Source organism: Ranitomeya imitator, chromosome 1, assembly GCF_032444005.1.
Source record: "Ranitomeya imitator isolate aRanImi1 chromosome 1, aRanImi1.pri, whole genome shotgun sequence".
NCBI lineage: Eukaryota > Metazoa > Chordata > Amphibia > Anura > Dendrobatidae > Ranitomeya > Ranitomeya imitator.
In genome coordinates, this window is record NC_091282.1 from 994236252 (window position 1) to 994263720 (window position 27469).

Here is a 27469-nt window from a genome sequence, read left to right on the forward strand (position 1 = left end):
AAGTACCAAATTGGCTCTATCACGAAGGGGTTAAAATCCTCGAGAACTAATTTAGTAAAAAGCTGGACATAAGGGGGAAACCTTGTTGATCTGGGCAAAATTTGCTCTTTCAATAATTCCTCCAAAACCAAAAAGGGCTTCTCGCTCAGCTGCGCTATCCAGACCAAGATGGGATTTGTCAAGGCTGTGTCATTTTCTTAAAATGAGTTTACGGGAAAAAATCAGCATAACTCTTTCATGGCTTAAGTCTCATCACAGTTTCTTATTTGCTCTTGTCATTGGTATCAACCATGGTAACGGAGTCATCCTTAAAAACTTCATTACGTTTTGAGAGCCGCATCTCATTACGGGCTCTAAAATCCATATTAACCCTAGAATCAACTGTGAATGGCATAGAAAAAAATTAATCGAAATAAAAGAAGACTGGAAAGTCACAAAGTACAAATAGGGTCTTATATGGGTAAAATGTCAAAAGGAATTGTCTAATGGTGTTCACCTGGTCAGGCTGTGTGCACACAACCACTGATAAGGCTGAGGCTGCTGCAGACCCGCGAAAAAATGAATGTGCAGCCGATGGAGAAGCGAATGGGTTAAATCTGTGCTGCCAACTATATATTCCACTTGTCCCAAGGAATACCGCTTAATTGCAGCTACTCATTCCCCCCCACTGCATCTCACACACAAGCTGCTACCCAACTATCCCCTTTCTCTAAATGGAAAGTTTGCTTCATTATGTTAAGACACCCCACAGATCTGTATTCCTCCATAGCCAGGAAGAATTGCCTTTCAGTAATCACGGAAAGCTGAGAACTTGTTATAACTGTGATCAAATTAGTTGCCACCCAGCTTTCGAAGACTTAAATAATGAAATGCACACGGGAAATAATCTTTCTGAATGCTAGGGTTCAAAATCTCATATCTTAGCATGGGGTAAGCCAGCTACACCTGACAAGTCACTGCTGGACAAGTCTCTGAGCCTTCGCTGGTATTTTTTTTTTTTTCATTTCCCTGACGTCTGTAAAATGAATGGGGAGTGGGAGGGCTAAGGCTTTGGTAAAATCCCAACTATGAGCTGCTGAGAGACAGGAGAGAGGATGGCAGAGTCTACTGCACTGCATGTGCCGATAGTGCAGCACATAGGGTCCCTCAAAGAGGAGGGGACAAGGGACCTAGGCTTGACTGTGGCCACTCAGTCCTCTGCTGGAGTTGGGTTGAAGGATGGGGCACAAAAGGGGCTGCAATACAGACACATTTCGCTCCAAGGCTTCTATAGCTGTAGAAATGACTGTTATGTGAGATCACCATATAATCAGTCCATCCATAGATTAGAACCCTACTGGATGGACATGGACTAAAAACATCTTCTCTATGCTATGAGCCAAGCTCTAAGAGGACCATGTTTAAAGTTGGCGACCATATAATCCCACGGGCTGTCACGAAGAGTCTAGATGACCTGGACTCTGTCCAAAGCATCTTGTTTCACAGGTAAGTTAGAGAAATTACAATTCTTCATTTTTTTAGAATTTTGAAAAGTGCCTGCAAGTAAGAGAAGATAAATCTGGGGAATGAGAGCTGTAGCCACAATGGCCTACCATACCTGATCAAAATGGTTTGTTGTTTTTTTTTATTATTATTTTACTATTATTCTGATAAATGATGGATAGATAGGTTATCATCCTTCAAGAAGCTAATTAGGCCATAGAGATAAGTAAATCAAAGCATGTTGAATCATCTTAAGCTTGCCATGAGCATTATTTTGGGGGGCACCCATGCCACCAATATAAAATAGATTATAACAGTATAATGTATTGTGGGACTAGCCGGCCATCTCCTGTGAATTTCAACCTGTCTGTTTTTTGTATCCATGACTATTATTACTCTCAATTGGAAATAGAGAGATTTGACAACCTGCCAACCCTCCTAAGCACCTCTTATGCAACATGTCCAATTAACTGGAAGTGTTTGGCAGTCAACATATTATGAGATACCCCATTATATTTGCTCACAGGAAAAAATGTTGCCTTTCAGTGCTACACTGTTTTTCCAATGTCATATATAAGAGGTGCACATGTCGAATGATCAAGGCTGAATGTATTGAGGAACTCGGCTTAGGTTTTCGGACAAATTCCATTATGCCCTTTCCAAAATGTACAATGAATTAGTTACTCCATTTTACTAATCTGAAAAATGATAACATTTGTGAAAAATTTGCCAAAACACCACACTAAAGGTCTACCGATAAAATGCAGCACGGTGACATGAAGAGTTGGGTACAGAAAATACAGATTATTTTGCACAAATTAATGACATACATAGATTTCAAAAAAATGCATCATGTCCTAAAATGATTGTATTTTTTCCTATAGCATGTAATAGATTTTTTTTCCACAACACTATACCTTGTGGCAACCAATGATATGTTAACACAGAGTTCATGATGAAAATTTTTCTTACTGAAAAATCCATGCTAAGAAAAAAAATTAACAAATATAGTTGTTTTATATGTTTTTTGAGTAGAAATCTTTTTTTTTATTCAACAGCCAAATTTAGAGAGGTTTTTCTGGCAGAAACATCCATAGAACTGTTATGTTGCGTCATTTTATATTTGAAAAAAAATAGCACCATGTGTATGATCTTATTACAATGTACAAATACAGTTGTGCTCAAAAGTTTACATACGGTACCCTGGCAGAATTTTTGCTTTTTTGGCCTTTTTTCAGAGAATATGAATGATAACACCAAAACTTTTCTCCACTCATGGTTAGTGGTTGGGTGAAGCCATTTATTGTCAAACTACTGTGTTTACCTTTTTTAAATCATAATGACAGCCCAAAACATCCAAATGACCCTGATCAAAAGTTCACATACCCCATTTCTTAATACCGTGTATTGCCCCCTCTAACATCAATGACAAAATCTTTTGTGGTAGCTGTGGATAAGGCTCTTTATTTTCTCAGCTGGTAAAGCTGCCCACTCTTCTTGGCAAAAAAAACTCCAGTTCCTGTCAATTCCTGGGCTGTCTAGCATGAACTGCGTGCTTGAGATCTCCCCACAGTGGCTCAATGATATTGAGGTCAGGAGATTGACATGGTCACTCCAGAGAATTCACATTGTTCTGCTGCAGCCAATGACAGGTCAACTTGGCCTTGTGTTTTGGATCGTTGTCATGTTGGAATGTCCAAGTACATCCCAGTTTCCGGGCCGATGATTGCAAATTTGCCTCCAGTATTTGCTGATAATGTGCTGCAGTCATCTTTCCTTCTACTTTGACCAAGTTTCCTGTGCCTTTGTAGCTCACACATCCCCAACAAATTAGCGATCCACCTCCATGCTTTACTGAAAGAATGGTGTTCCTTTCATCATAGGCCTTGATAACATTTCCCAAATGTAATGTTTATGGCTGTCGCCAAAAAGTTCAATTTTGGTCTCATCACTACAAATTACATTGTTCCAAAAGTTGTGAGGCTTGCCTCTGTTCTGTTTTGCATATTGTAGGTGAAAGACTTTGTGGCATTTGAGCAGTGCCTCCTTATTGTGCATCTTGAAACAGTCCCACCGCTAGTTTTCAGAGAGTCCAGTTTTTCAACCGATGCTATTTGTCAGTTTTTCTTTGCATCCCGAACAATTTTCCTGGCAGTTGTGGACAACATTTTTGTTGGTCTACCTGACCATGGTTTCTTACAGAGCCCCTCATTTTCCATTTGTTAATCACAGTTTGAACGCTGCTGACTGGCATTATCAATTCCTTGGATATCTTTTTGTATCCCTTTCCTGTTTTATACAGTTCAACTACTTTTTCCCATAGATCCGTTGACAATTCTTTTGCTTTTCCCATTACTCACAAACCAGAAATGTCCATGCCTGGATGAAAGATGCAAGAGTCTGTCTAGATCCCAGAAACTCACTCAGCTTTTATGCACACACTGATTACAAGCTAACAGGTCACAGGTGAGGATGTTACCTGTAGTAGCCATTCAAACCCATTTGTGTCAACTTCTTTGCATGTTATCAGGCCAAAATCAACAGGGAATGTGAACTTTTGATCAGGGTCATTTGGATGTTTTGGGTTGTCATCATGATTTAAAATGAGAAAACACAGTAGTTTGACAATAAATGGCTTCACCCAACCACTAACCATGAGTGGGGAAAAAGTTTTGGTGCTATCATTCATATTCTCTGAAAAAAAGACTAAGAAAGCAAAATTCTGCCAGGTATGTAAACTTTTGAGCACAACTGTATATTAGGGGACAGTACAGAGATTTTTCTAATAATCTTTTTACACTTGTGACAGAAGGGGGCATCCTCTATGTCTAGAGGAAAGAAGTTTAATCATAATCACAGACACAGATTCTTTACTGTAAGAGCAGTGAGACTAAAACTCTCTGCCACATGATATAGTAATGGCTGATTCACTACTAAAATTCAGGTATTACAGGTTATGGGTATTAGATTCTATGATGGGGCCTTCATCCAGGGAACTAGTCTGATCGATGCATGTGGAGTCAGGGGAATTTTTCCCCTAAGGTTAGGATCACAAGAGTGTCTAAATTGGACAAGAGGTAAACGATTTTTTATCAGATAGCACTTGGACCAATGTTATTCAATGGGGTAGTGCTGAAGACCGATTTTTTTCACTGTCAATCTGTCTGTGAAAAAAAAGATCGCAGTATGCTGTGATTTCGCTCTGTAATCAGATGCCATTCACCCATTCAAGTCTATGGGTGCATGGAAAGCTTCGAACAGCACTCGTATGACATTTGAGTGCAGTCTGATTTCCGCAACTCACATAATGCAGAAGATGGATCAATTTGACTCACACAATGCAGAAGATGGAGCAATTTTGTTCTCCATCTTCTCCTCACATTGTGTAGTGGTTCTCACATCCAAGAGAAGCGGATCACACTATGTTGAAACTCTGAGCAAACTCGGATCAGAATCTGATCAGAGTGTCATTAGCATAAAAGACCTGATGCTCTCGGATGAGAGAATCTACACTCGTGTGATCCTAGCCCAATATGGAGCTATTAGTGTCTGTCCCATGGCATATGAAACTACAGTTGTGTGAAAAAGTGTTTGCCTCCTTCTTGATTTCCTCTTCTTTTGCATGTTTGTTACACTTAAAATGTTTCAGATCACCAAACATATTGAAATATTAGACAAAGATAACACAAGTAAACACAAAATGCAGTTTTTAAATGGAGGTCTTTATCATTAAGAGAAAAAGAAATCCAAACCTACAGGGCCCTGTCTGAAAACCTGATTGCCCCCTAAACCTAACAAATGGTTGGGTCACCCTTAGCGACAACAACTGCAATCTAGCATTTGCAATAACTGGCAAGGAGTCATTTACAACACTCTGAAGGAATTTTGGCCAACTCATTTTTGCAGAGTTGTTGCAATTCAGCCACATTGGTGTGTTTTCGGGCCTTTTAAGGTCATGCCACAGAATCTCAATCGAATTAAGGTCAGGACTTTGACTAGGGCACAAAGTCTTAATTTTGTCTTTATTAACCCCTTCATGACCTTGGGATTTTTCGTTTTTCCGTGTTCGTTTTTCACTCCCCTCCTTCCCAGAGCCATAACTTTTTTATTTTTCCATCAATTTGGCCATGTGAGGGCTTATTTTTTGCGGGATGAGTTGTACTTTTGATCGACATCATTGGTTTTAGCATGTCGTGTACTAGAAAACGGGAAAAAAATTCCAAGTGCGGTGAAATTGCAAAAAAAGTGCAATCCCACACTGTTTTTTTGTTTGGCTTTTTTGCTAGGTTCATTAAATGCTAAAACTAACCTGCCATTATGATTCTCCAGGTCAGTACGAGTTCATAGACACCTAACATGACTAGGTTATTTTTTATTTAAGTGGTGAAAAAAAATTCCAAACTTTGCTAAAAAAAAAAAAAAAAATTGTGCCATTTTCCGATACTCGTAGCGTCTCCATTTTTCGTGATCTGGGGTCGGTTGAGGGCTTATTTTTTGTGTGCCGAGATGATGTTTTTAATGATAGCATTTTAGTGCAGATACGTTCTTTTGATCGCTCGTTATTGCATTTTAATGCAATGTCGCGGCGACCTAAAAAACGTAATTCTGGCATTATGAATTTTTTTCTCGCTACGCCGTTTAGCGATCAGGTTAATGCTTTTTTTTAATTGATAGATCGGGCGATTCTGAGCGCGGCAATACCAAATATGTGTAGATTTGATATTTTTTTATTGATTTATTTTGATTGGGGCGAAAGGGGGGTGATTTAAACTTTTATATTTTTTTTATTTTTTTCACATTTTTTTTAACTTTTTTTTTTTACTTTTGCCATGCTTCAATAGCCTCCATGGGAGGCTAGAAGCAGGCACAACTCGATCGGCTCTGCTACATAGCAGCGATCTGCTGATCGCTGCTATGTAGCAGAAATGGAGGTGTGCTGTAAGCGCCGACCACAGGGTGGCGCTCACAGCCACCGGTGATCAGTAACCATAGAGGTCTCTAGAACCTCTATGGTTACCATCCTGACGCATCGCCGACCCCCGATCATGTGACGGGGGTCGGCGATGACGTCATTTCCGGCAGCCCGGCCGGAAGCGGTAGTTAAATGCCGCTGTCTGCGTTTGACAGCGGCATTTAACTAGTTAATAGGTGAGGGCAGATCGCGATTCTGCCCGCACCTATTACGGGCACAAGTCAGCTGTTCAAAACAGCTGACATGTCCCGGCTTTGATGCGGGCTCACCGCGGAGCCCTGCATCAAAGCAGGGGATCTGACCTCGGATGTACTATCCCGTCCGAGTTCAGAAAGGGGTTAAGCCATTCAGAGGTGGACTTGCTGGTGTGTTCTGAATCATTGTCCTACAGAACAACCCAAGGGCTCTTCAGCTTGAGGTCACAAACAGATGGCTGGACATCCTCTTTCAGGATTTTTTGGTAGACAGCAGAATTCATACTTCCATTTCCACAAGTCTTCCAGGTCCTGAAGAAGCAAAGCAGGCGTGCAGACCATCACACTACCCCCACCATATTTTACTGTTGGTATGATGTTCTTTTTTCTGAAATGTTGTGTTACTTCTACGCCAGATGTAATAAGACATACACCTTCCAAAAAGTTCAACTTTTGTCTTATCAGTCAACAGTGTATTCTCCCAAAAGTCTTGGTGATCATGAAGATGTTTTCTGACAAAAACAGACAGACATTTATGTTTTTATTGCTCAGCAGTGGATTTCATCTTGGAACTCTGCCATGCAGGCCATTTTTGCCCAGTCTCTCCTTTATGGTGGAGTCATGAACACTGACCTTAACTAAGGCAAGAGAGGTCTGCAGTTCTTCGGATGTTGTTGTGGGGTATTTTGTGAAGTCTTGGATGAGTTGTTGCTGCGCTCTAGGGGTAACTGCGCAATAACAGAGACTCGCCAGTACTTGATTAGAAGATCGATGAAGACTCTACCTAAAGGGCAGATGAGATTCACATAACTACACGTGTGTGATTACAGCTCCCCAACTGCACGTCACAGGTCAGTGTGAGGTGCATGGGAGGGGTGTGTCATTATAATGAAGTCAGGAGACCGAGATTTCTTCCAGGCACCACACACCCTGAAGCCTGGAAGAAAGCATTAACATATAACATTAAAACTCCTTTTCTCAACATCTACTCGCAGCTATAAGGCATACAGATAAGACTGGTTTAAACATACTATTACCTGTATGCCCATAGTAATAGCTCAAAATCTTCCAAGGGGTGACAGATTCCCATTAAAGAAAAATCTGCACCAAAATCCAGCTAAAAAAGGGAAATTGTCACCTTAATAAGATCTATTTGCCTTAAAATATAGTGGTAATCTGCAGATAGATACTGTTTAAAAATATTTGCACACAAAGTCTTTTTTAGGTGGATTGTGCTAGGAAAAGCTTCAGGTTTCCAAAGATACCAAGTAGTTAAAAGAAGTGAGCTGACCATTCTTCACGCATTTTCAGCTCAGAAAAAAACTATTTACTTTGTAATAGACGTCAATGGGAAGACCCCCAGAAGACTTTTTGAGCATTTTACTAGTGGTTTTTGTTAAAAATCTTCTAGCGCTTTCTTCATTGTTGAATGGAATTTAACCCCTTAATGACCGACAATACGTCCTTTAACTGACCTGAGATATAAGAGAATAGCCTCCCCATACAGGTGACAATCCAGCAGCTGTCGGCTGTAGGCTGTATACTATAGCTGACAACTTGCTGTATCAGCCACGATCAGTGTTTGCACGGTCCAAGTCTATTTAACCCCTTAGATGCTGCTGTCAATAGTGACTACATCATATAAATGGTTAACAGAGTATGGGGGCTTCCTATTTATCCCAATTGGTGCCCTCAAATCATGATTTTGTGGTCCTGATGTTTGCCATGGTAATTCACGACCAAATAGTGGCCTTAGAGTCTGCCAGCTATAGTAATCTGTTTAGAAGTTAGAGGCATTTAGGTGGTAAAAATACACGTTTTCATTTCTGTCATGCCACTTTGAATTAATTCCTGAAAATCACCTGAAGGGTTAATAAACTACCTGACTGCAGTTTTCAATATTTCAGGGGGTGTTGTTTATAAAATGGTATCACTTTTGGGAGTTTCCCAATATATAGGACCCCTAAAGTCACTTCAAACATGGATAGGTCCCTAAAAAAGTAAATTTTGTAAATTTCGTTGAAAAAATGAAAAATTACTGCTACATTTTTAAACCTCCTAAAATGCTAACAAAGTAAAATAACATTTTACAAAAGGTGCTGATGTAAGGCAAGCATATGGGAAATGTTATTTATTAATGTCTTGCTGTGGTATGACTATCTGGATTAAAGGGATAACCATTCAAAGTCTGAAAATTACTAATTTTGTAACATTTTTCTCATATTTCTAATTTTTTTTATAAATAAACAAAACATATCGACCTAAATTTACCATTATGATAAAGTATAATATGTCATGAAAAAGCAACCTCAAAATCACTGGGATTTGTTGAAGCGTTCGAGTTATTACCACATAAAGTGACACTGGTCAGATTTAAAAAATTTGGCTCTGCCAGTAAGGGGTTAATTTTTTTTACCAGAATGACACAAAAAAAAATTCACAAAAATACTGGAAAAAAATCTTTGGTGGTCAAAAACTGCTAAGGAAATGACAAAAGAAAAAACACTAAAAAGGGGGGAAAAAGGGGAAAAAATTAGCAATATCTAATAAAATTAAAATCCTTTTTTTCTTATGAACAATCCCTTCTAGGATATGTACACATAAGTCACATGCACAGCAGATTTTCTGTCTGGATTTGTTTATTACAATAGCAGCCTTTTAGATGTGATTTTATGAAATATCATCCAGTAACAGCATGGTTTGTACTCAGAAAAAGAATTTCAGAGATGTGAAATTGACCTTTTTGCGATGCTCTCCTCAGAAGCCATGCTTCCTTATACTTTGTCAGTTTGTGTAAGAAAACCCCCATATACAGTACAGACCAAAAGTTTGGACACACCTCATCTAAAGATTTTTCTGTATTGTCATGACTATGAAAATTGTATATTCACACTGAAGGCATCAAAACTATGAATTAACACATGTGGAATTGTATACTTAACAAAAAAGTGTGAAACAACTGAAAATATGTCTTATATTCTAGGTTCTTCAAAGAAGCCACCTTTTGCTTTGATGACTGCTTTGCACACTCTTGGCATTCTCCTGATGAGCTTCAAGAGGTAGTCATCGGAAATGGTTTTCACTTCACAGGTGTGCCCTGTCAGGTTTAATAAGTGGGATTTCTTGCCTTATAAATGGGGTTGGGACCATCAGTTGTGTTGAGCAGAAGTCTGGTGGATACACAGCTGATAATCCTACTGAATAGACTGTTAGAATTTGTACTATGGCAAGAAAAAAACAGCTAAGTAAAGAAAAACAAGTGGCCATCATTACTTTAAGAAATGAAGGTCAGTCAGTCCGACAAAATGTGAAAACTTTGAAAGTGTCCCCAAGTGCAGTTGCAAAAACCATCAAGCGCTACAAAGAAACTGGTTCACACGAGGACCGCCCCAGGAAAGGAAGACCAAGAGTCACCTCTGCTTCTGAGGATAAGTTTATCTGAGTCACCAGCCTCAGAAATCGTAGTTTAACAGCAGCTCAGATTAGAGACCAGGTCAATGCCACACAGAGTTCAAGCAGCAGACACATCTCTGCAACAACTGTTAAGTGGAGACTTTGTGCAGCAGGCCTTCATGGAAAAATAGCAGGCTAGGAAACCATTGCTAAGGACAGGCAACAAGCAGAAGAGACTTGTTTGGGCTAAAGAACACAAGGAATGTACATTAGACCAGTGGAAATCTGTGCTTTGGTCTGATGATTCCAAATTTGAGATCTTTGGTTCCAACCACCATGTCTTTGTGCGACACAGAAAAGGTGAATGGATGGACTCTACATGCCTGGTTCCCACCGTGAAGCATGGAGGAGGAGGTGTGATGTGTGGGGGTGCTTTGCTGGTGACACTGTTGGGGATTTATTCAAAATTGAAGGCATACTGAACTAGCATGGCTACCACAGCATCTTGCAGTGGCATGCTATTCTATCCGGTTGGGGTTTAGTTGGACCATCATTTATTTTTCAACAGGACAATGACCCCAAGCAGACCTCCAGGCTATGTAAGGGCTATTTAACCAAGAAGGACAGTGATGGGGCACCAGATGACCTGGTCTCCACAGTCACCAGACCTGAACCCAATCGAGATGGTTTGGGGTGAGCTGGACTGCAGAGTGAAGGCAAAAAGGCTAAGCATCTCTGGGAACGCCTTTAAGATTGTTGGAAGACCATTTCCAGTGACTACCTCTTGAAGCTCATCAAGAGAATGCCAAGAGTGTGCAAAGCAGTCATCAAAGCAAAAGGTGGCTACTTTGAAGAACCTAGAATATAAGACATATTTTCAGTTGCTTCACACTTTTTTGTTAAGTATGTAATTCCAAATGTGTTAATTCATAGTTTTGATGCCTTCATTGTGAATTTACAATTTTCATAGTCGTGAAAATACAGAAAAATCTTTAAATGAGAAGGCGTGTCCAAACTTTTGGTCTGTACTGTATATCTGTATGGAATAAAAGGCATACGGAGGTACAATAAGGGTCTACACACATTGCTGTAATACGATGATGTTCATGAGGACTACATCTTAACAGAGTCCCGTTTGTGCTGTCAAAGTCAAGGTCTCCAACAACTCCATTAAATCATTCATGGGCCTTCAAAATGGAAAAAACTCAAAACCAATAAAATGACCACTTAACAGTGAAATTGTAACAAGAACAAGAAGGACAATCCATAAGTTTATGCAAATCGAAGAAGTAGCGGGTGTTGCTGACATCTGCAAATAATCATACTTTCAAGCACCTACAGTGGCATGTTAAAATTTGAGCACCCCATGTCAAAATTAGTTATTGTTAACAGTCAAGCAAGTTAACGTTAAAGATGACACATTTAGGGTTATGGCTTTTTCACCATCATCCATAGGAAAAGCCAGGTACTGCAAATTTCCCAGCTTTATAAAATTGCAGCCTCCTCTAACCTTGTGCCAAAAAACAGCAGCCATGGGTTTGTGTAAGTAGCTGCCTAGCACTCTGAAAATAAAAATGGTGGAGGTCCACAAAGCAAAAGAAGGCTATAGAAGGCTAAATTGTAAATAAGAAATGTCAGTTAACAAGAACAGTGGAGATCAAGATAAAGTCGAGAAGACCAAGCAAAATTTCGATGAGAGCTGCTCCTAGGATTGCTAGATAGGCAAATCAAAACCTCCACTTGACGGCAAAAGACCTTCAGAAAGATTTACTAGAATCTGGAGTTGTGATACATTGTTCTACTGCTCAGAGACACCTGCACAAATATGGCCTTCGTGGAGGGATCATCAGAAGGAAACCTCTCCTGCATCCTCACCATACAATTCATCATCAGCTGTATGCAAACGAAAATCTAAACAAGCTGATGCATTTTGGAAACAAGTTTAGTGGACTGATGATTTTAAAATAGAACTATTTGGCCACAATGATCAAAGGTGTGTGTGGAGAGAAAAGGGAACAGAATTTCAGGAAAAGAACATCTTGCCAACCATTAAGCATGGGGGTGGATCAATTATGCTTTAGGGTCGTGTTGCAGCCAATGGCACAAGGAACACTTCACAGGTTGAGGTAACAATGGATTCAATGAAATTTCAACAAATTCTTGGTGCAAACATAACACCATCTGTAAGAAAGCTGAAGTTGAAAAGAGGATGGCTTCTACAAATGGATAATGATCCTAAACACATGTCAAAATCCACAAAAGACTACCTCAAAATGCACAAGTTGAAAGTTTTACAGTGGCCCTCACAGTCCCCTGATCTGAACATCATTGAAAATCTGTGGCTAGACCACAAAATAGCAGTGCATGCAAGACGACCTGGGAATATCACAGAACTGAAAGAATTTTCCAAGGAAGAATAGATGAAAATTCCTCAAACAAGAATAGAAAGACTCTTGGTTGACTACAAAAAGCGTTTACAAGCTGTGATACTTTCATAAGGGGTGCTAGTAGGTACTAACCATGCAGGGTGCCCAAACTTTTGCATTGTGCCATTTTTCTCTTTGTAATTTTTAAAATGTAACAGATGAAATTTTTTTTCCTCAAATACAAATAAAATGTGTCATCTTTAACCTACCGTATATACTCGAGTATAAGCCGAGATTTTCAGCCCAAATTTTTGGGCTGAAAGTGCCCCTCTCGGCTTATACTCGAGTCAAGGTGGGTGGCAGGGTCGGCGGGTGAGGGGGAGAGGGCGCTGAGGCATACTTACCTGCTTCCAGCGATCCTGGTGCTCCCCGCCTGTCCCACGGTCTTCAGTGCTGCAGCTCTTCCCCTCTTCAGCGGTCACGTGGGACCGCTCATTAGAGAAATGAATAAGCGTAGGGGTGGAGCCGCCTATTCATTTCTCTAATCAGCGGTGCCGGTGACCGCTGATAGAGGAAGAAGCTGTGGCACCGAAGACCAGCTGTACGGGGGAAGGAGCCGGACGCCGGGAGCAGGTAAGTATCGCATATTCACCTGTCCATGTTCCAGCCGCCGGGCGCCGCTCCATCTCCCGGCGTCTATCTGCACTGACTGTGCAGGTCAGAGGGCGCGATGACGCATATAGTGTGCGCGGCGCCCTCTGCCTGATCAGTCAGAGCGGAGAGACGCTGGGACCGGACGCTGGGAGCTGCAAGCAAGAGAGGTGAGTATGTGTTTTTTTTTTTTACTGCAGCAGCAGCAGCAATGGCACAGATATATGTGGAGCATCTATGGGGAAATATGAACGGTGCAGAGCACTATATGGCACAGCTATGGGGCAATATGAACGGTGCAAAGCACTATGTGGCACAGCTATGGGGCAATATGAACGGTGCAGAGCACTATATGGCACAGCTATGGGGCAATATGAACGGTGCAGAGCACTATGGCACAGCTATGGGGCAATATGAACGGTGCAGAGCACTATGTGGCACAGCTATGGGGAAATATGAACGGTGCAGAGCACTATACGGCAGAGCTATGGGGAAATATGAACGGTGCAGAGCACTATATGGCACAGCTATGGGGCAATATGAACGGTGCAGAGCACTATGTGGCACAGCTATGGGGCAATATTAACGGCGCAGAGCACTATATGGCACAGCTATGGGGCAATATGAACGGTGCAGAGCACTATGTGGCACAGCTATGGGGCAATATGAACGGTGCAGAGCACTATATGGCACAGCTATGGGGCAATATGAACGGTGCAGAGCACTATATGGCACAGCTATGGGGCAATATGAACGGTGCAGAGCACTATGTGGCACAGCTATGGGGAAATATGAACGGTGCAGAGCACTATACGGCAGAGCTATGGGGAAATATGAACGGTGCAGAGCACTATATGGCACAGCTATGGGGCAATATGAACGGTGCAGAGCACTATGTGGCACAGCTATGGGGAAATATGAACGGTGCAGAGCACTATATGGCACAGCTATGGGGCAATATGAACGGTGCAGAGCACTATATGGCAGAGCTATGGGGCAATATGAACGGTGCAGAGCACTATATGGCACAGCTATGGGGAAATATGAACGGTGCAGAGTACTATACGGCAGAGCTATGGGGAAATATGAACGGTGCAGAGCACTATATGGCACAGCTATGGGGCAATATGAATGGTGCAGAGCACTATGTGGCACAGCTATGGGGAAATATGAATGGTGCAGAGCACTATATGGCACAGCTATGGGGCAATATGAACGGTGCAGAGCACTATATGGCAGAGCTATGGGGCAATATGAACGGTGCAGAGCACTATATGGCACAGCTATGGGGAAATATGAACGGTGCAGAGCACTATATGGCACAGCTATGGGGCAATAATGAACGGTGCAGAGCACTATATGGCTGAGCTATGGGGCAATATGAATGGTGCAGAGCACTATATGGCAGAGCTATGGGGAAATATGAACGGTGCAGAGCACTATATGGCACAGCTATGGGGAAATATGAACGGTGCAGAGCACTATATGGCACAGCTATGGGGAATTATGAACGGTGCAGAGCACTATATGGCACAGCTATGGGGAATTATGAACGGTGCAGAGCACTATATGGCACAGCTATGGGACAATAATGAACGGTGCAGAGCACTATATGGCACAGCTATGGGGCAAGAATGATCTATTTTTATTTTTGAAATTCACCGGTAAATGCTGCATTTCCACCCTAGGCTTATACTCGAGTCAATAAGTTTTCCCAGTTTTTTAGTGGCAAAATTAGGGGGGACGGCTTATACTCGGGTCGGCTTATACTCGAGTATATACGGTAAGGCCTTTTAGAGATCATTTCATGTTTAACTTGCTTAACTGTTCACACAATGTATTAGGTATAGTGATGCTGCTCACCTAGTATGGTTGTGTGAGACACAACACTACTAAGGTTTAAACACAAAGGTTTACTAGCTGCTGTAGGTCCATAGGTTGGCAGTAGGGTTGAGCGACTTTTACTTTTTTAGGGTCGAGTCGGGTTTCGCGAAACCCGACTATCTCAAAAGTCGAGTCGAGTGAAATCAGCCGATTATGGTAAAAAGTCGGGGATCGACCGAAACACGAACCCCAATGCAAAGTCAATGGGAAATCTATCTTCTTTTTTTTTCTTCTCTCTCTCTTATATCTCTCTCTCTCTCTCTCTCTCTCTCAACAGAAAAGCTGGTGTTACACATTGCAAATCGCTACAGCGCACTAGCGACAAGATGGCGATAGGCGTCCACGCCCCTAAGACCTATGTCATCACTCTGCCCACGCTCCTTCATTGGCTGAAAAAATGGTGCCAAACGCGTCATACGAAACGCGACTTTGGCGCGAAGATCGCCGACTGCATGGCCGATCCCACACTAGATTAGGTCGGGTTTCATGAAACCCTATTTTGCCAAAAGTCTGCGACATTTGAATTTGTCCGATCCGTTTCGCTCAAGCCTAGTTGGCAGATCTAACATGGTAATAAAGTATAACTTGCTCTGCTGGTTGTGTGTCCACAAAAAAATCCTGTATAAACCGTACTGATATCTTGTATACTGCATACTCAGAGGCGTAGCTAGTGTCTTGGATCGGGGGGAGAAGCTTCTCAGTGGCCCCTAACCAGGTACCCTTGATTACAACTGGGTGACGCACCCTAATAGTGGATGTAGGAGAACCTCAGCAGATGACTGCACTGGTACTGAAAGTAATCTCTATACAAAGACCAATATTGATATTACTGACATGGTCAGTGGTAGATACCAGTCCTACAGAACATATAACAGATCAAAATACAATTACAAATGGTGACTTACCGCTGACGTTCTTTCTGATAGAATCATTCACTTTTCACGTCTTTTCCATCGGGCGCAGACAGACACGACAACTTCTTCCACCCAGGAGTCGTCTGCAGAGAATACAACAAAGACATTTCACGTCTCATACTTTCAGCACTGTCCCTAATGGGACTATTCCCAGCCTGCACAAACTCCTTATCCTGCTGATACCCCAATACTGAGCCGCTGCTGCCGTATGTGTCCTTATTGCACCTACTGTGTGGTTTTCTGTGTCCTCTAAATTCTAAAGCAACCCTCTAGAATATAGTAATGCTGGGAGCAAGTGCCATAGAAAACAGTGCCCACACTTTTGCCCCATAGAAAGTAATGCCTTCTGTGTGCCCCTTCGATAGTCACAGTAACCTGAGTTCCCCTATAACAATAAGTGCCCACTTAACATTGAATAATGTCCCAAGTCTCCGCCCCTGTACAGCTCCCCTATACACAGTATGATGCCCCCTCTCTGTAATGTACCCCCACACAGTATACTGACCCCTTAGTAGCCCCCAACACTGCGAGATGGCCCCGTCACTACACTGTAATCTCCACATTGTATGATGGCCCCCTAGATAGCCTCCATATAGTATAATGTACCATATAGTCCTCAATATAGTATCATGCACTCCCCATAGGCCTGAATAGTACAATGCATTCCCCATAGACCTATATACTATAATGCATTCCCTGTAGGCATGTATAATATAGTGCACTCCCCATACGCCTGTATAGAATAATGCTCTCCCCATAGGCCTGTATAGTATAATGCTCTCCCCATAGGCCTGTATAGTATAATGCTCTCCCCATACGCCTGTATAGTATAATGCACTCCCCATAGGCCTGTATAGTATAATGCTCTCCCATAGGCCTGTACAGTATAATGCATTCCCCACAGACCTGTATAGCATAATGCACTCCACACAGGCCTGTATAGTATAAAGTACTCCCCATACGCCTGTATAGTATAATGCACTCCCCATAGACCTGTATAGTATAATGCTCTCCCCATACGCCTGTATAGTATAATGCTCTCCCCATAGTCCTGTATAGTATAATGCACTCCCCATACGCCTGTATAATGTAATGTACTCGCCATAGGACTGTATAGTATAATGCACTCCCCATAGACCTGTATAGTATAATGCTCTCCCCATAGGCCTGTATAATATAACGTACCCAGATATAAAAAGTAAATTCAATAGTTGCCTCCCCTCTCCTTCTTGTTCCTGCGGTGCTCTTAGCGCCCGCACATCTTAAAGGGGATGATGGGAGAAGGAGCATAACGCTCCTCTCATCAATGCAGTTAGCTGTATCGGCATCTAGCCGATACAGTTGCACTTGCGATGACGGGCGGGGGGCCCAATGCTGGCACCGGGCCCCCCACTGCCTGCTCAGGGGTCCCATAGCGGCTGGGCGGCAGTGCAGGGAGATCGATTCTCCCTGCTGTGCTGCAGAATGTACAGTAACTGTATCGGCTTCACAACTGGCATACTGGATTTTTTTCGCGGACAAACAACCAGCAGGGAGATTACCTACATCTCCTACTACTTCATTAGCTTCATTCTGTGGCATCTGGAGGTGCATTAAATCCAGACAGAAAACATATTTTTTAGCCACATGAAACCTCAAAATTTGGATCACGTCTTGTAGGATGACTATGTGATGCTTTCTGTTTGTCGATGTGCCAGTTAACACTACTTGTCACAAGCTGACTGGGACAGAATACTTCAACTGAGAGACCTTGGTTTCTCACTCCGGAGTATCGCAGCATGCATAGGCCGAGAGGTCAGCACTTCTCAACATTGTATTTTCCAGTATTTAGAACAATGATGAATTGGAATGACAAGAGGTACAGAGGCAAACTTCTGCAGTGCCAGATCATTAGATAAGAAAAATGGCGTGTACTATTTTGGCATAGGGCGGTAGTCGTGGACCAGGTACTCATCTTCCACACCCCACCATACTATATGAAAATGGGGTTCTTGGCTAGGTGTGTGCTGATATGTACCACTGCACCTTCAGCTCTCTTTATGACAACTAATGTACCAATACGCCGACGCTCCAGCTTCTTCTCCACTATGAAGAAAACTAGGAATAAGTCCTACCGGTAATGGTATTTCCAGGAGTCCATCATGACAGCACCACCAGGAGGTTGTCCTTCATATCCTTGATAGGGACAGGAACACAGAAGAGGTTAAATAGCCCCTCCCCACCACCACCCTTCAGTGATTTTCTAAAGTACCACACCAGGATGGATGCAACGCAATTTTATTGAACTTCCTCTCTATACATGTTCATATCACACATCAGACATTCAAGGGAGGGTAAATAATGGGTGCTGTCATAATGGACTCCTGGAAATACCATTACCGGTAGGGTCAATTCCTAGTTTCCAAGTCGTCCCTCCTGACAGCACCACCAGGAGAAATACCAAATAACTCCTATTCAGGGCCGGATTACAGCTTGGAGGACTTTCCTCCCAAAGACAGTCTGTTGATTTGACAGAATGTCCAGCTTGTAGTGTTTGCAAAAGGTATTTGAGTTAGACCAAGTTGCCGCCCGGCAAATTTGGACCATGGATGCACCTGCACTCTCTGCCCATGAAGCAGATATTGCTCTTAGTGAGTGAGCCTTTAGGTTTTCTGGAGGAGATTCACCGGCTGAAATATACGCAGGGCAAATGGTAGATTTAATCCTTCTGGCTAGAGTAGCCTTTGAGGCTTTTTTCCCCTCTATTCTTCCTGGACATCTGGATAAAGAGTTTTGAGTCAATTCTCCAGACATCTGTAAGTTTTAGATATTGCAATACTGTTCTTTTAACATCCAGGGAATGGCGAGAACGTTCTTTGTCATTGTTGTAGTTCTGGCAGAACGTAGGCAATATAATTTCCTGGTTTCTGTGGAAGTCTGTCACTACTTTTGGGAGAAACGTAGGATCCAATTTTAGAATAATGCAATCTTCTTGTATTTTTAAGTATGGGTCTGTTATGGACCGGGCTTGGATCTCTCCTATTCGCCTTGCTGACGTTATTGCGACTAGGAAGACAGTTTTGAATGTTACAGACTTTAGGTCTGCCTGATCTAGAGGTTCGTATGGAGCTCTACGTAACTCGTTTAGTACCAAGCTGAAATTCCAGGGGGGTACTGAACTACGTATTGCTGGCCTGATACGTTGCGTAGCTTTGATGAGCCTCACTACCCAGGGGTGATCAGCTAGTGGATAGTCATAAAAGGCGCTTAAAGCTGAAATTTGTACCTTTAGCGTACTAGGCCTCAAACCTATATCGAAGCTTGCTTGAAGGAAATTTAAGATCTGAGGAATATCTGGTTCTTGGAAGACGGATATTGGAGTTTTGCTCTGTGTGCAAAATTTCTTCCAGATTTTTAGGTATATAGCCGAGGTCACTGGCTTCCTGCTTTTTTGCATGGTTGAGATAACCGAATCTGATAGACCTTTTGATCTTAGGATATCCCTTTCAAGATCCACGCTGAAAGTTGTAGCATGTCTAGATTTTGATGGACCAGCGGTCCTTGCGTCAGAAGGTTCCACCTTAGTAGTAGGAGAACTGACTCTTCCTACGCCATCCACTTCAGCAGGGGAAACCAGCTCCTCTTGGGCCAATATTGCACTATTAGGATTACTGCTGCCAGACTTTTCTGAATTTTCCTCAGAACTCTGGGAATTAAAGCGAGTGGAGGGAATGCATAAGCAAGTTCCATGTCCCAGTGTTGAGCCAAGGCGTCCACGCCAGTTGGATTGTCTCTTGGATTTAATGAAAAGAATTCATCTTTGTATTTCGCTTTGAGGCGAATAAGTCTATTTGTGGAGTGCCCCATTGCTGAGTTAGCTGAACAAAGACTTTTTCGTTTAGAGACCACTCCGAGGGTTGCACCTTTTCTCTGCTGAGAAAGTCTGCTATCTGGTTCTCTGAACCTTTTAGATGTACTGCTGTGATGGACTTCACAGTGCATTCCAACCAAGAGAATATTGATTCTGCTAGTCTCTGGAGGTGAAGGTGCCTCGGACCTCCCTGATGAAGAAGAAAGGATACCGTGGTCGAGTTGTCTGAGAAGATTCTGATGTGACGCCCCTGCATCTCCTCTTGGCACCTTTTTAGTGCTTCCCAAACCGCTCTGAGTTCCCTGTAATTGGAGGAACTGTTGCGTACTGATGTGTTCCTGAAGGTAACGTCCTTCTATGTGGGCTCCCCAGCCGCTTAAGCTTGCATCGGTGGTTATATTTACGCATGGAGACACTCTCCAAGGTCTCTCTTTTTTGAGGTTTTCTATGTTAACCCACCATGAGAGGGACTGCTTTACCTCGCTGGGTAACAACATTTTGTTGTCTAATGAATTTTTCTTTCCATTCCATACCGAAAGGACTTCCCGTTGAAGAGATCTGGAGTGAAACTGGCTCCATTGTACGCTGGGAATACATGACGTCACCAGACCTAGAATCCTCATGGCTTTCCTGATTGAAATGTACACTGTGTTCCAAATTATTATGCAAATGATATTTTTCTCGGATTTTCCTAAATGGTCAGTGCAAATGACAGTCAGTCTAATAAAAGTCATCACCCGTTAGATTATACATCGAATTTTATTGAAGAAACCTCCCAATGATAACAGTATATTCTCCAAAATAAATAAAAACTCAAAATGCACTGTTCCAAATTATTAGGCACAGTAGAATTTCTATACATTTGATATATTTTAAAGAACTGAAAATGCTCATTTGTGGAATTTGCAGCATTAGGAATTCACATTCACTGAACAAAAAAGCTATTTAACTCCAAAACATTCTAACAGGCCAAGTTACATGTTAACATAGGACCCCTTCTTTGATATCACCTTCACAATTCTTGCATCCATTGAACTTGTGAGTTTTTGGAGACTTTCTGCTTGTATTTCTTTGCATGAAGTCAGAATAGCCTCCCAGAGCTGCTGTTTTGATGTGAACTGCCTCCCACCCTCATAGATCTTTTGCTTGATGATACTCCAAAGGTTCTCTGTACGGTTGAGGTCAGGGAAAGATGGTGGCCACACCATGAATTTATCTCCTTTTATGCCCATAGCAGCCAATGACTCAGAGGTATTCTTTGTAGCATGGGATGGGGCATTGTCAGCATGAAGATGATTTTGCTCCTGAAGGCACGTTTCTGCTTTTTAGACCATGGAAGAAAGTTGTCAGTCAGAAACTCTAAATACTTTGCAGAGGTCATTTTCACACCTTCAGGAACCTTAAAGAGTCCTACCAGCTGTTTCTCCTTGATTCTGGCCCAAAATGTGACTCCACCTCCTTGCTGACGTCGCAGCCTTGTTGGGACATGGTGGCAATCCAGCAACCATCCACTACTCCATCCATCTGGACCATCCAGGGTTGCTTGACACTCATCAGTAAACAAGACTATTTGGAAATTAGTGTTCATGTATGTCTGGGCCCACTTTAAACATTTCTGCTTCTGATCACTGTTTAGGGGTGGCCGAATATTAGGTTTATGCACCAGAGCAAGCCTTTGAAGGATCCTACACCTTGAGGTTCGAGGGACTCCAGAGGCACCAACAGCTTTAAATAACTATTTTCTGCTTTGTAATGGTATTTTGGCAGCTGCTCTCTTAAGCCCATGAATTTGTCTGGCAGAAACCTTCCTCATTATGCCTTATTCTGCATGAACTCTGTCTGTGATCTGTTTCAGTCACAAATCTCTTCACAGTATGATGACCAGTCTTAAGTTTTCGTGGAATATCTAATGTTTTTATACCTTGTCCAAGGCATTGCACTATTTAATGCTTTTCAGCAGCAGAAAGATCCTTTTTAGTTCCCATATTACTTGAAACCTGTGGCCTGCTTAATAATGTGGAACATAATTTTAAGTAGTTTTCCTTTAATTAGAATCACCTGGAAAACTAATTATCACATGTGTTTAAGATTGATTTCAGTGATCCATTGAGCCCTGAGACACAATACCATCCATGAGTTTATTTGAAAAACAAAACAATTAAATCTTTATGACACTTAAATCCAATTTGCATAATAATTTGGAACACAGTGTATTTGCATTTTCATAATGCTTGAAATTCTTGTTTGATTGTTCGTTGTTTTTGGTCTGGTAGGAAGGAGTATTCCCGTTCGGAATCTAGTAGCACTCCCAGAAATATTTTCTCTCTTTCTGGTTTGAGACTTGACTTTTTTGAATTTATTATCCACCCTAGACTCTTCAGGAGTGATATGGTCATTTTTAAGGATTCTTCTATCTGATGAGACGAATCTGCTATCAACAACAGATCGTCCAGGTATGGAGCGATGAGAACTTCTTTTCTCTTAGGTGAGCCATGACCTCTGTCATGAGTTTTGTGAATATTCTTGGGGCGGAAGCGAGACCGAATGGTAGACACTGGAACTAGAGATGAAGTATTTTCTTGTGGCTCTTTATTGCAAATCTGAGGAATCTTTGGTGTGAGGGATGGATGGGCACATGATAGTACGCGTGTTTGAGATCTAGCGTGCACATTACTGAATTCTTTTTTATTAAAGGTATGATTTATCGGAGAGACTCCATCTGGAAGCGTTTGTAAGCCACCCATTGATTTAATGGTCTTAAGTTTATTATTGTACGGTATTCTCCGCTTGTTTTTTTATGGAGAACAGGCTGGAGTAATGTCCATGAAATCGCTGGTGATGGGGTACTGGAACTATGACCCGCAGCTCTAAGAGCTCCTGTATGTCTGTTAACAGTCTTTGATGAACTGCTGATGACTCGGTACGCATTAGGCAGGACCTTTTGGGGGGTAGGTGAGTGAATGCTATCCTGTACCCCTGGGCGACTGTCTGTAGAATCCACTGATTCCGAGTGATATTCTGCCATCCCTCTAGGAAGTACTGTAGTCTTCCTCCTATATTGTTGGCGTTATTGTCTGCTGGGTCCTGACGATTGGTCTCGAAAAGAACCTCTTCCCCTGCCACCTTTAGGGTAGCTCCATCTGCCGGACTTCCCTTTCCCTTTGTAGTCCTGCCTAGGGTGGGAGCGAGTTTTCCGAAAGAATGGCGTCTTCTTTGGCTTCTCTTCGGGAAAGCCTTTTTTCTTGTCAGATGCTTTCTCGAGCAGCTCATCTAGGACTGGACCAAATACATGAGAACCTGAAAACGGAATCGAACACAGTTTGTTTTTCGATTAAGTATCTCCTGTCCAAGATCTCAGCTGCTGGTATTCATGGTGATTGCAGGTCCCCGGCTGCACTGCGCATGCATCATCTGGAACGCACGCTGACCAGCCTGGGATCCCCTGATGCCGGCGCCATCGAGACTCTTCTCTCTCGCCGGCATGCCCGGCTGATATCAGAAACCGCCGAAGCTGCAAACTCCGGGAATCCGGCCAAGCTCCCCCGGTAGTCATCACCGGCGCGCCCCCCTCAGACGCGAAGCGCCGGAAGTCCCGAATATGCCACCGGAAGTTCAGGGAGACACCGCCGGCTCCCTGAAGGGCCAGGGAACAGCGCTGAACACCGCTGCAGCAGCTGCTGCCTCAGAGCTCTTTCTGAAGGGATGAGGCAACAGACAGGAGCACACAGCTCTACCTGATCGCGTGAGGGACCTCTGTCGGTGTCCTGCGATCTCAAGGGTCCCTTCATGGAGACACCTGCGGTCCAGATCCCCCTCCAGAAGGAGAAGACCACCCCGTGAGCACCAGCTCGACCGGACCTGATCGGCATCAGGTAAATCTATTTCTTCTGGAGAACACTCTCCTGCGTCTGTCCCTGATAGGGACAGGAAAAACACTGAAGGGTGGTGGTGGGGAGGGGCTATTTAACCTCTTCTGTGTTCCTGTCCCTATCAAGGATATGAAGGACAACCTCCTGGTGGTGCTGTCAGGAGGGACGACCTGGAAAGTTTGATTAAGACCTTCTCTGAGAATAGGAATCTTTCATTCAGCTTAGTACTCTCTAGGACCTCATCTTGCTGCTCACCCGACCAATTCTCCATTCAGTTGATTAGGCCTCCTGGCCTGGGCCAAAGATTGCATCTGCCCCTCTAACTTCGCTAGGCACCCTCCCTGAATTCCAAAATGCCTCTGCCACTTAATATTTGCTTCCCTTCAGAATGTACTATCCAATATTTTGCTCCTGCTAACCATGACATTTTAGACATAAAATTTTAAAAATAAAGTTTTATATTGATGATAGTTAGACATATTTTTTGTTTTTCATCTATTTTTTTTTATGTAGCGTAACTATTTTTTTTACTTTAGCCTTCAACTTAACCCTATTTCTAATCCTAACCCTTATCATACCCCTAACCCTAGTCCTAATCCTAATTCTATCCCCAACTCTAACTTCATCAGCAGGTCCTTGTCTCACCACTTACAAAATTACAAGAGATAGCACTAGGGAGAGCACATTGAGTCTACATTTCTTAATTTCTGACCAAGATATCAAAGCTAGTGTTGAGCATTCCGATACCGCAAGTATCGGGTATCGGCCGATATTTGCGGTATCGGAATTCCGATACTGAATTCCGATACTTCCCGCGTATCGGATACCGGAATCGGAAGTTCCCAGAATTCAAATTGAACGCAGCAGCCAATGAGGAATGAATGAAAGTGTGGGCACATCCTGTTTAGCATGGTGGGCATGTAAGTACTGGCAAGGCTTGGATTGGCTGCTGAAATGATGTCACTCTGCACTATAAAAAAGCGCTGCCGCCATTTTGCGCTCACTCTGCTGTGATTTCAGTTAGGGACAGGACGCTGTGTTCTAACTGAGGGCCAGTTGAGCTAGCTAATTGCTTTATTTTCCTTTCCAAAGGCTAATTTAGCAAAACGCTGTGTGTTCTTCACTGTTCACCTTGCTCTTGCCTTGCAGCGCTGTTTTAACAGCGTTCTGCAAGGTCTCTGTGTGTGTGTGTGTGCAGCTCACTCTGTAGTCTGTGTGCAGCCATATACCCGGTTGTATTCAGCTCAGGGGGGGTTCACACTGCCTCACACAGTTGTTCTTTTTTGCTCTTAGTGCAGCCTGCTGCACATTTTTTCTCAAATTTCCTATTAGTGTTTTTCCACCAGTCTCCAGCTCTATTGTGGAAAAACACTACATAGGATAACCTAGAGGGGGGTTTTTGGGCCTTGCAGCGCCGTTTACGGCTGTCTGCACGGTCTCCGTGTGAGCCCAGCTCGCCCTGTAGTCTGTGTGCAGCCATAGCCGGTTGGATTCAGCTCAGGGTTCGTTACTGGCTCATACCTTGAGAAAAATTTTCCTTTTTTTCAAATAGTGCAGCCTGTTTAAAATTTGAAAAAAAAAATTCCTATTAGTGTCTTTCCACTCGTATCCAGCTAAATAGTGGAAAAACACTATATAGGATAACCTAGAGGAGGGTTTTTTGGCCTTGCAGCGCCGTTTACGGCTGTCTGCACGGTCTCCGTGTGAGCCCAGCTCGCCCTGTAGTCTGTGTGCAGCCATAGCCGGTTGGATTCAGCTCAGGGTTCGTTACTGGCTCATACCTTGAGAAAAATTTTCCTTTTTTTCAAATAGTGCAGCCTGTTTAAAATTTGAAAAAAAAAATTCCTATTAGTGTCTTTCCACTCGTATCCAGCTAAATAGTGGAAAAACACTATATAGGATAACCTAGAGGAGGGTTTTTTGGCCTTGCAGCGCCGTTTACGGCTGTCTGCACGGTCTCCGTGTGAGCCCAGCTCGCCCTGTAGTCTGTGTGCAGCCATAGCCGGTTGGATTCAGCTCAGGGTTCGTTACTGGCTCATACCTTGAGAAAAATTTTCCTTTTTTTCAAATAGTGCAGCCTGTTTAAAATTTGAAAAAAAAAATTCCTATTAGTGTCTTTCCACTCGTATCCAGCTAAATAGTGGAAAAACACTATATAGGATAACCTAGAGGAGGGTTTTTTGGCCTTGCAGCGCCGTTTACGGCTGTCTGCACGGTCTCCGTGTGAGCCCAGCTCGCCCTGTAGTCTGTGTGCAGCCATAGCCGGTTGGATTCAGCTCAGGGTGCGTTACTGCCTCATACCTTGAAAAACAATTTCCTTTTTTTCAAATAGTGCAGCCAGTTTAAAATTTGAAAAAAAAAATTCCTATTAGTGTCTTTCCACTTGTATCCAGCTAAATAGTGGAAAAACACTATATAGGATAACCTAGAGGAGGGTTTCTTGGCCTTGCAGCGCCGTTTACGGCTGTCTGCACGGTCTCCGTGTGATTTAAACTAGCTCTGTAGCCCGATCTGCACCAAAAAAAAGGTTAAGTTCACCAAACACAACTTACACTTGTGTAGGCCACATTTGAAAAATAATAAAGTTTAGTCCACAATTTACAACATTAGTGTTTCTTACACCTGTTAGGAGGAGCATTACAGGAATAAGCACACTAAGGCCTTAGTACTTTTCTGCTTATCTTTATCTGTCAACCAAGATGAAGAGGGCAGGGAGTAAGGCACGTGGGCGTGGGCGCGGAGCAGGGAGAGGAGCAGGGAGAGGACGTGGTGATTCTGTGCCTGCTGCGGGCGCCGGTGACTCGTCGTCACTCAGTTTCAGCAGGGAACAGTCCTTCATGCGCAGCTTTGTCGGAGAGCGCCGTGCACCGCTGCTGCGTGAAGACCAAATTGAAGCCGTTGTCGGGTGGATGGCAGCTAACGCCTCGGCATCGACTTCAGTTAGTGCCACATCCTCTCAGGCACAGAGCACTGGAGAGCAGCCATCTGTCTCTTCACCACCTGCCAAATTGGCCAGGCAGTCAGAGAGCCCAGGACAGGAGCCGTCTCTACTTCTGTTCTCTGAATCTCTTGGCTTGGAAACAGGGGGCCAGCCAAGCAGCATTGGAGAAATGGAAGAAGAGGCAGTGTGCAGTGATGCCCAAAAGCTTTATCTCTCTGACTCTGAAGAGGCAGGTGGGCCAGTGCCTCCGGTGACCACAGCGCAGTACGCATCTGATGATGAAACTCAGGTGCCGCTTTCTCGTGCGTACTGTGCTGCTGAGACTACCCAGGAGGAGCAGTTGGTGGCAGAGGGTAGTGGAGATGATGAGGTCCTTGACCCATCGTGGCGTGAGGAACAGGAAGGTGGTGGGAGCAGCTCAGAGGAAGAGCTTCCTCTTACGGGCCAAAGAGGGAGAGGGAGGGGGAAGACTGCGGAGCCTGTAGCCTCCACTTTGGCACCCGTTAGGAGCCTGTCTCTTTCCAAAGCCAAAAAGGGCGCTCCCAAGACTTGCAGTGCCTGGTCCTTTTTTGACACAGTTGCAGATGACATTTGTTTTGTCAAATGCAAGCTGTGTCATCATAAAGTAAAAAGAGGGAAAAATGTCAGCAACCTCAATACCACAAATATGTGGAAACATGTGCGGACCAGGCACGCGGTGGAGTTACAGAAACACACTGAAGATGTAGGCCAACCAACAGCGGCAGCTACCACCTCTTCAGCTCGTGTTGCCTCTTCCTCCAGCTCACGCACAGCTGGTTTGGCTTCCTCCCAGAGACCTTGTGTAATTCCACCCACAGCACCACCTTCCCAGTCATCCTCACACTCCCAGTCTACTCTACAGCCATCGGTAGTACAGGCATGGGAGAAAAGGCGGGCATTCTCGGCCAACCACCCCCGAGCACAGGCTCTGA

At 43.3% G+C, this 27469-nt stretch overlaps 1 protein-coding gene across 1 annotated transcript in view; it reads left to right on the forward strand.

Moving 5' to 3' along the window:
- Positions 1-1084: 1084 nt before the first annotated feature.
- Positions 1085-27469, forward strand: part of INTU (inturned planar cell polarity protein) — a 148816-nt gene continuing 122431 nt past the window's right edge. Inside the window, exon 1 of the mRNA XM_069743932.1 lies at positions 1085-1485. Coding sequence (XP_069600033.1) covers positions 1397-1485 — 89 coding nt within the window. The 5' untranslated portion in view covers positions 1085-1396. The remainder of the gene's footprint in view (positions 1486-27469) is intronic.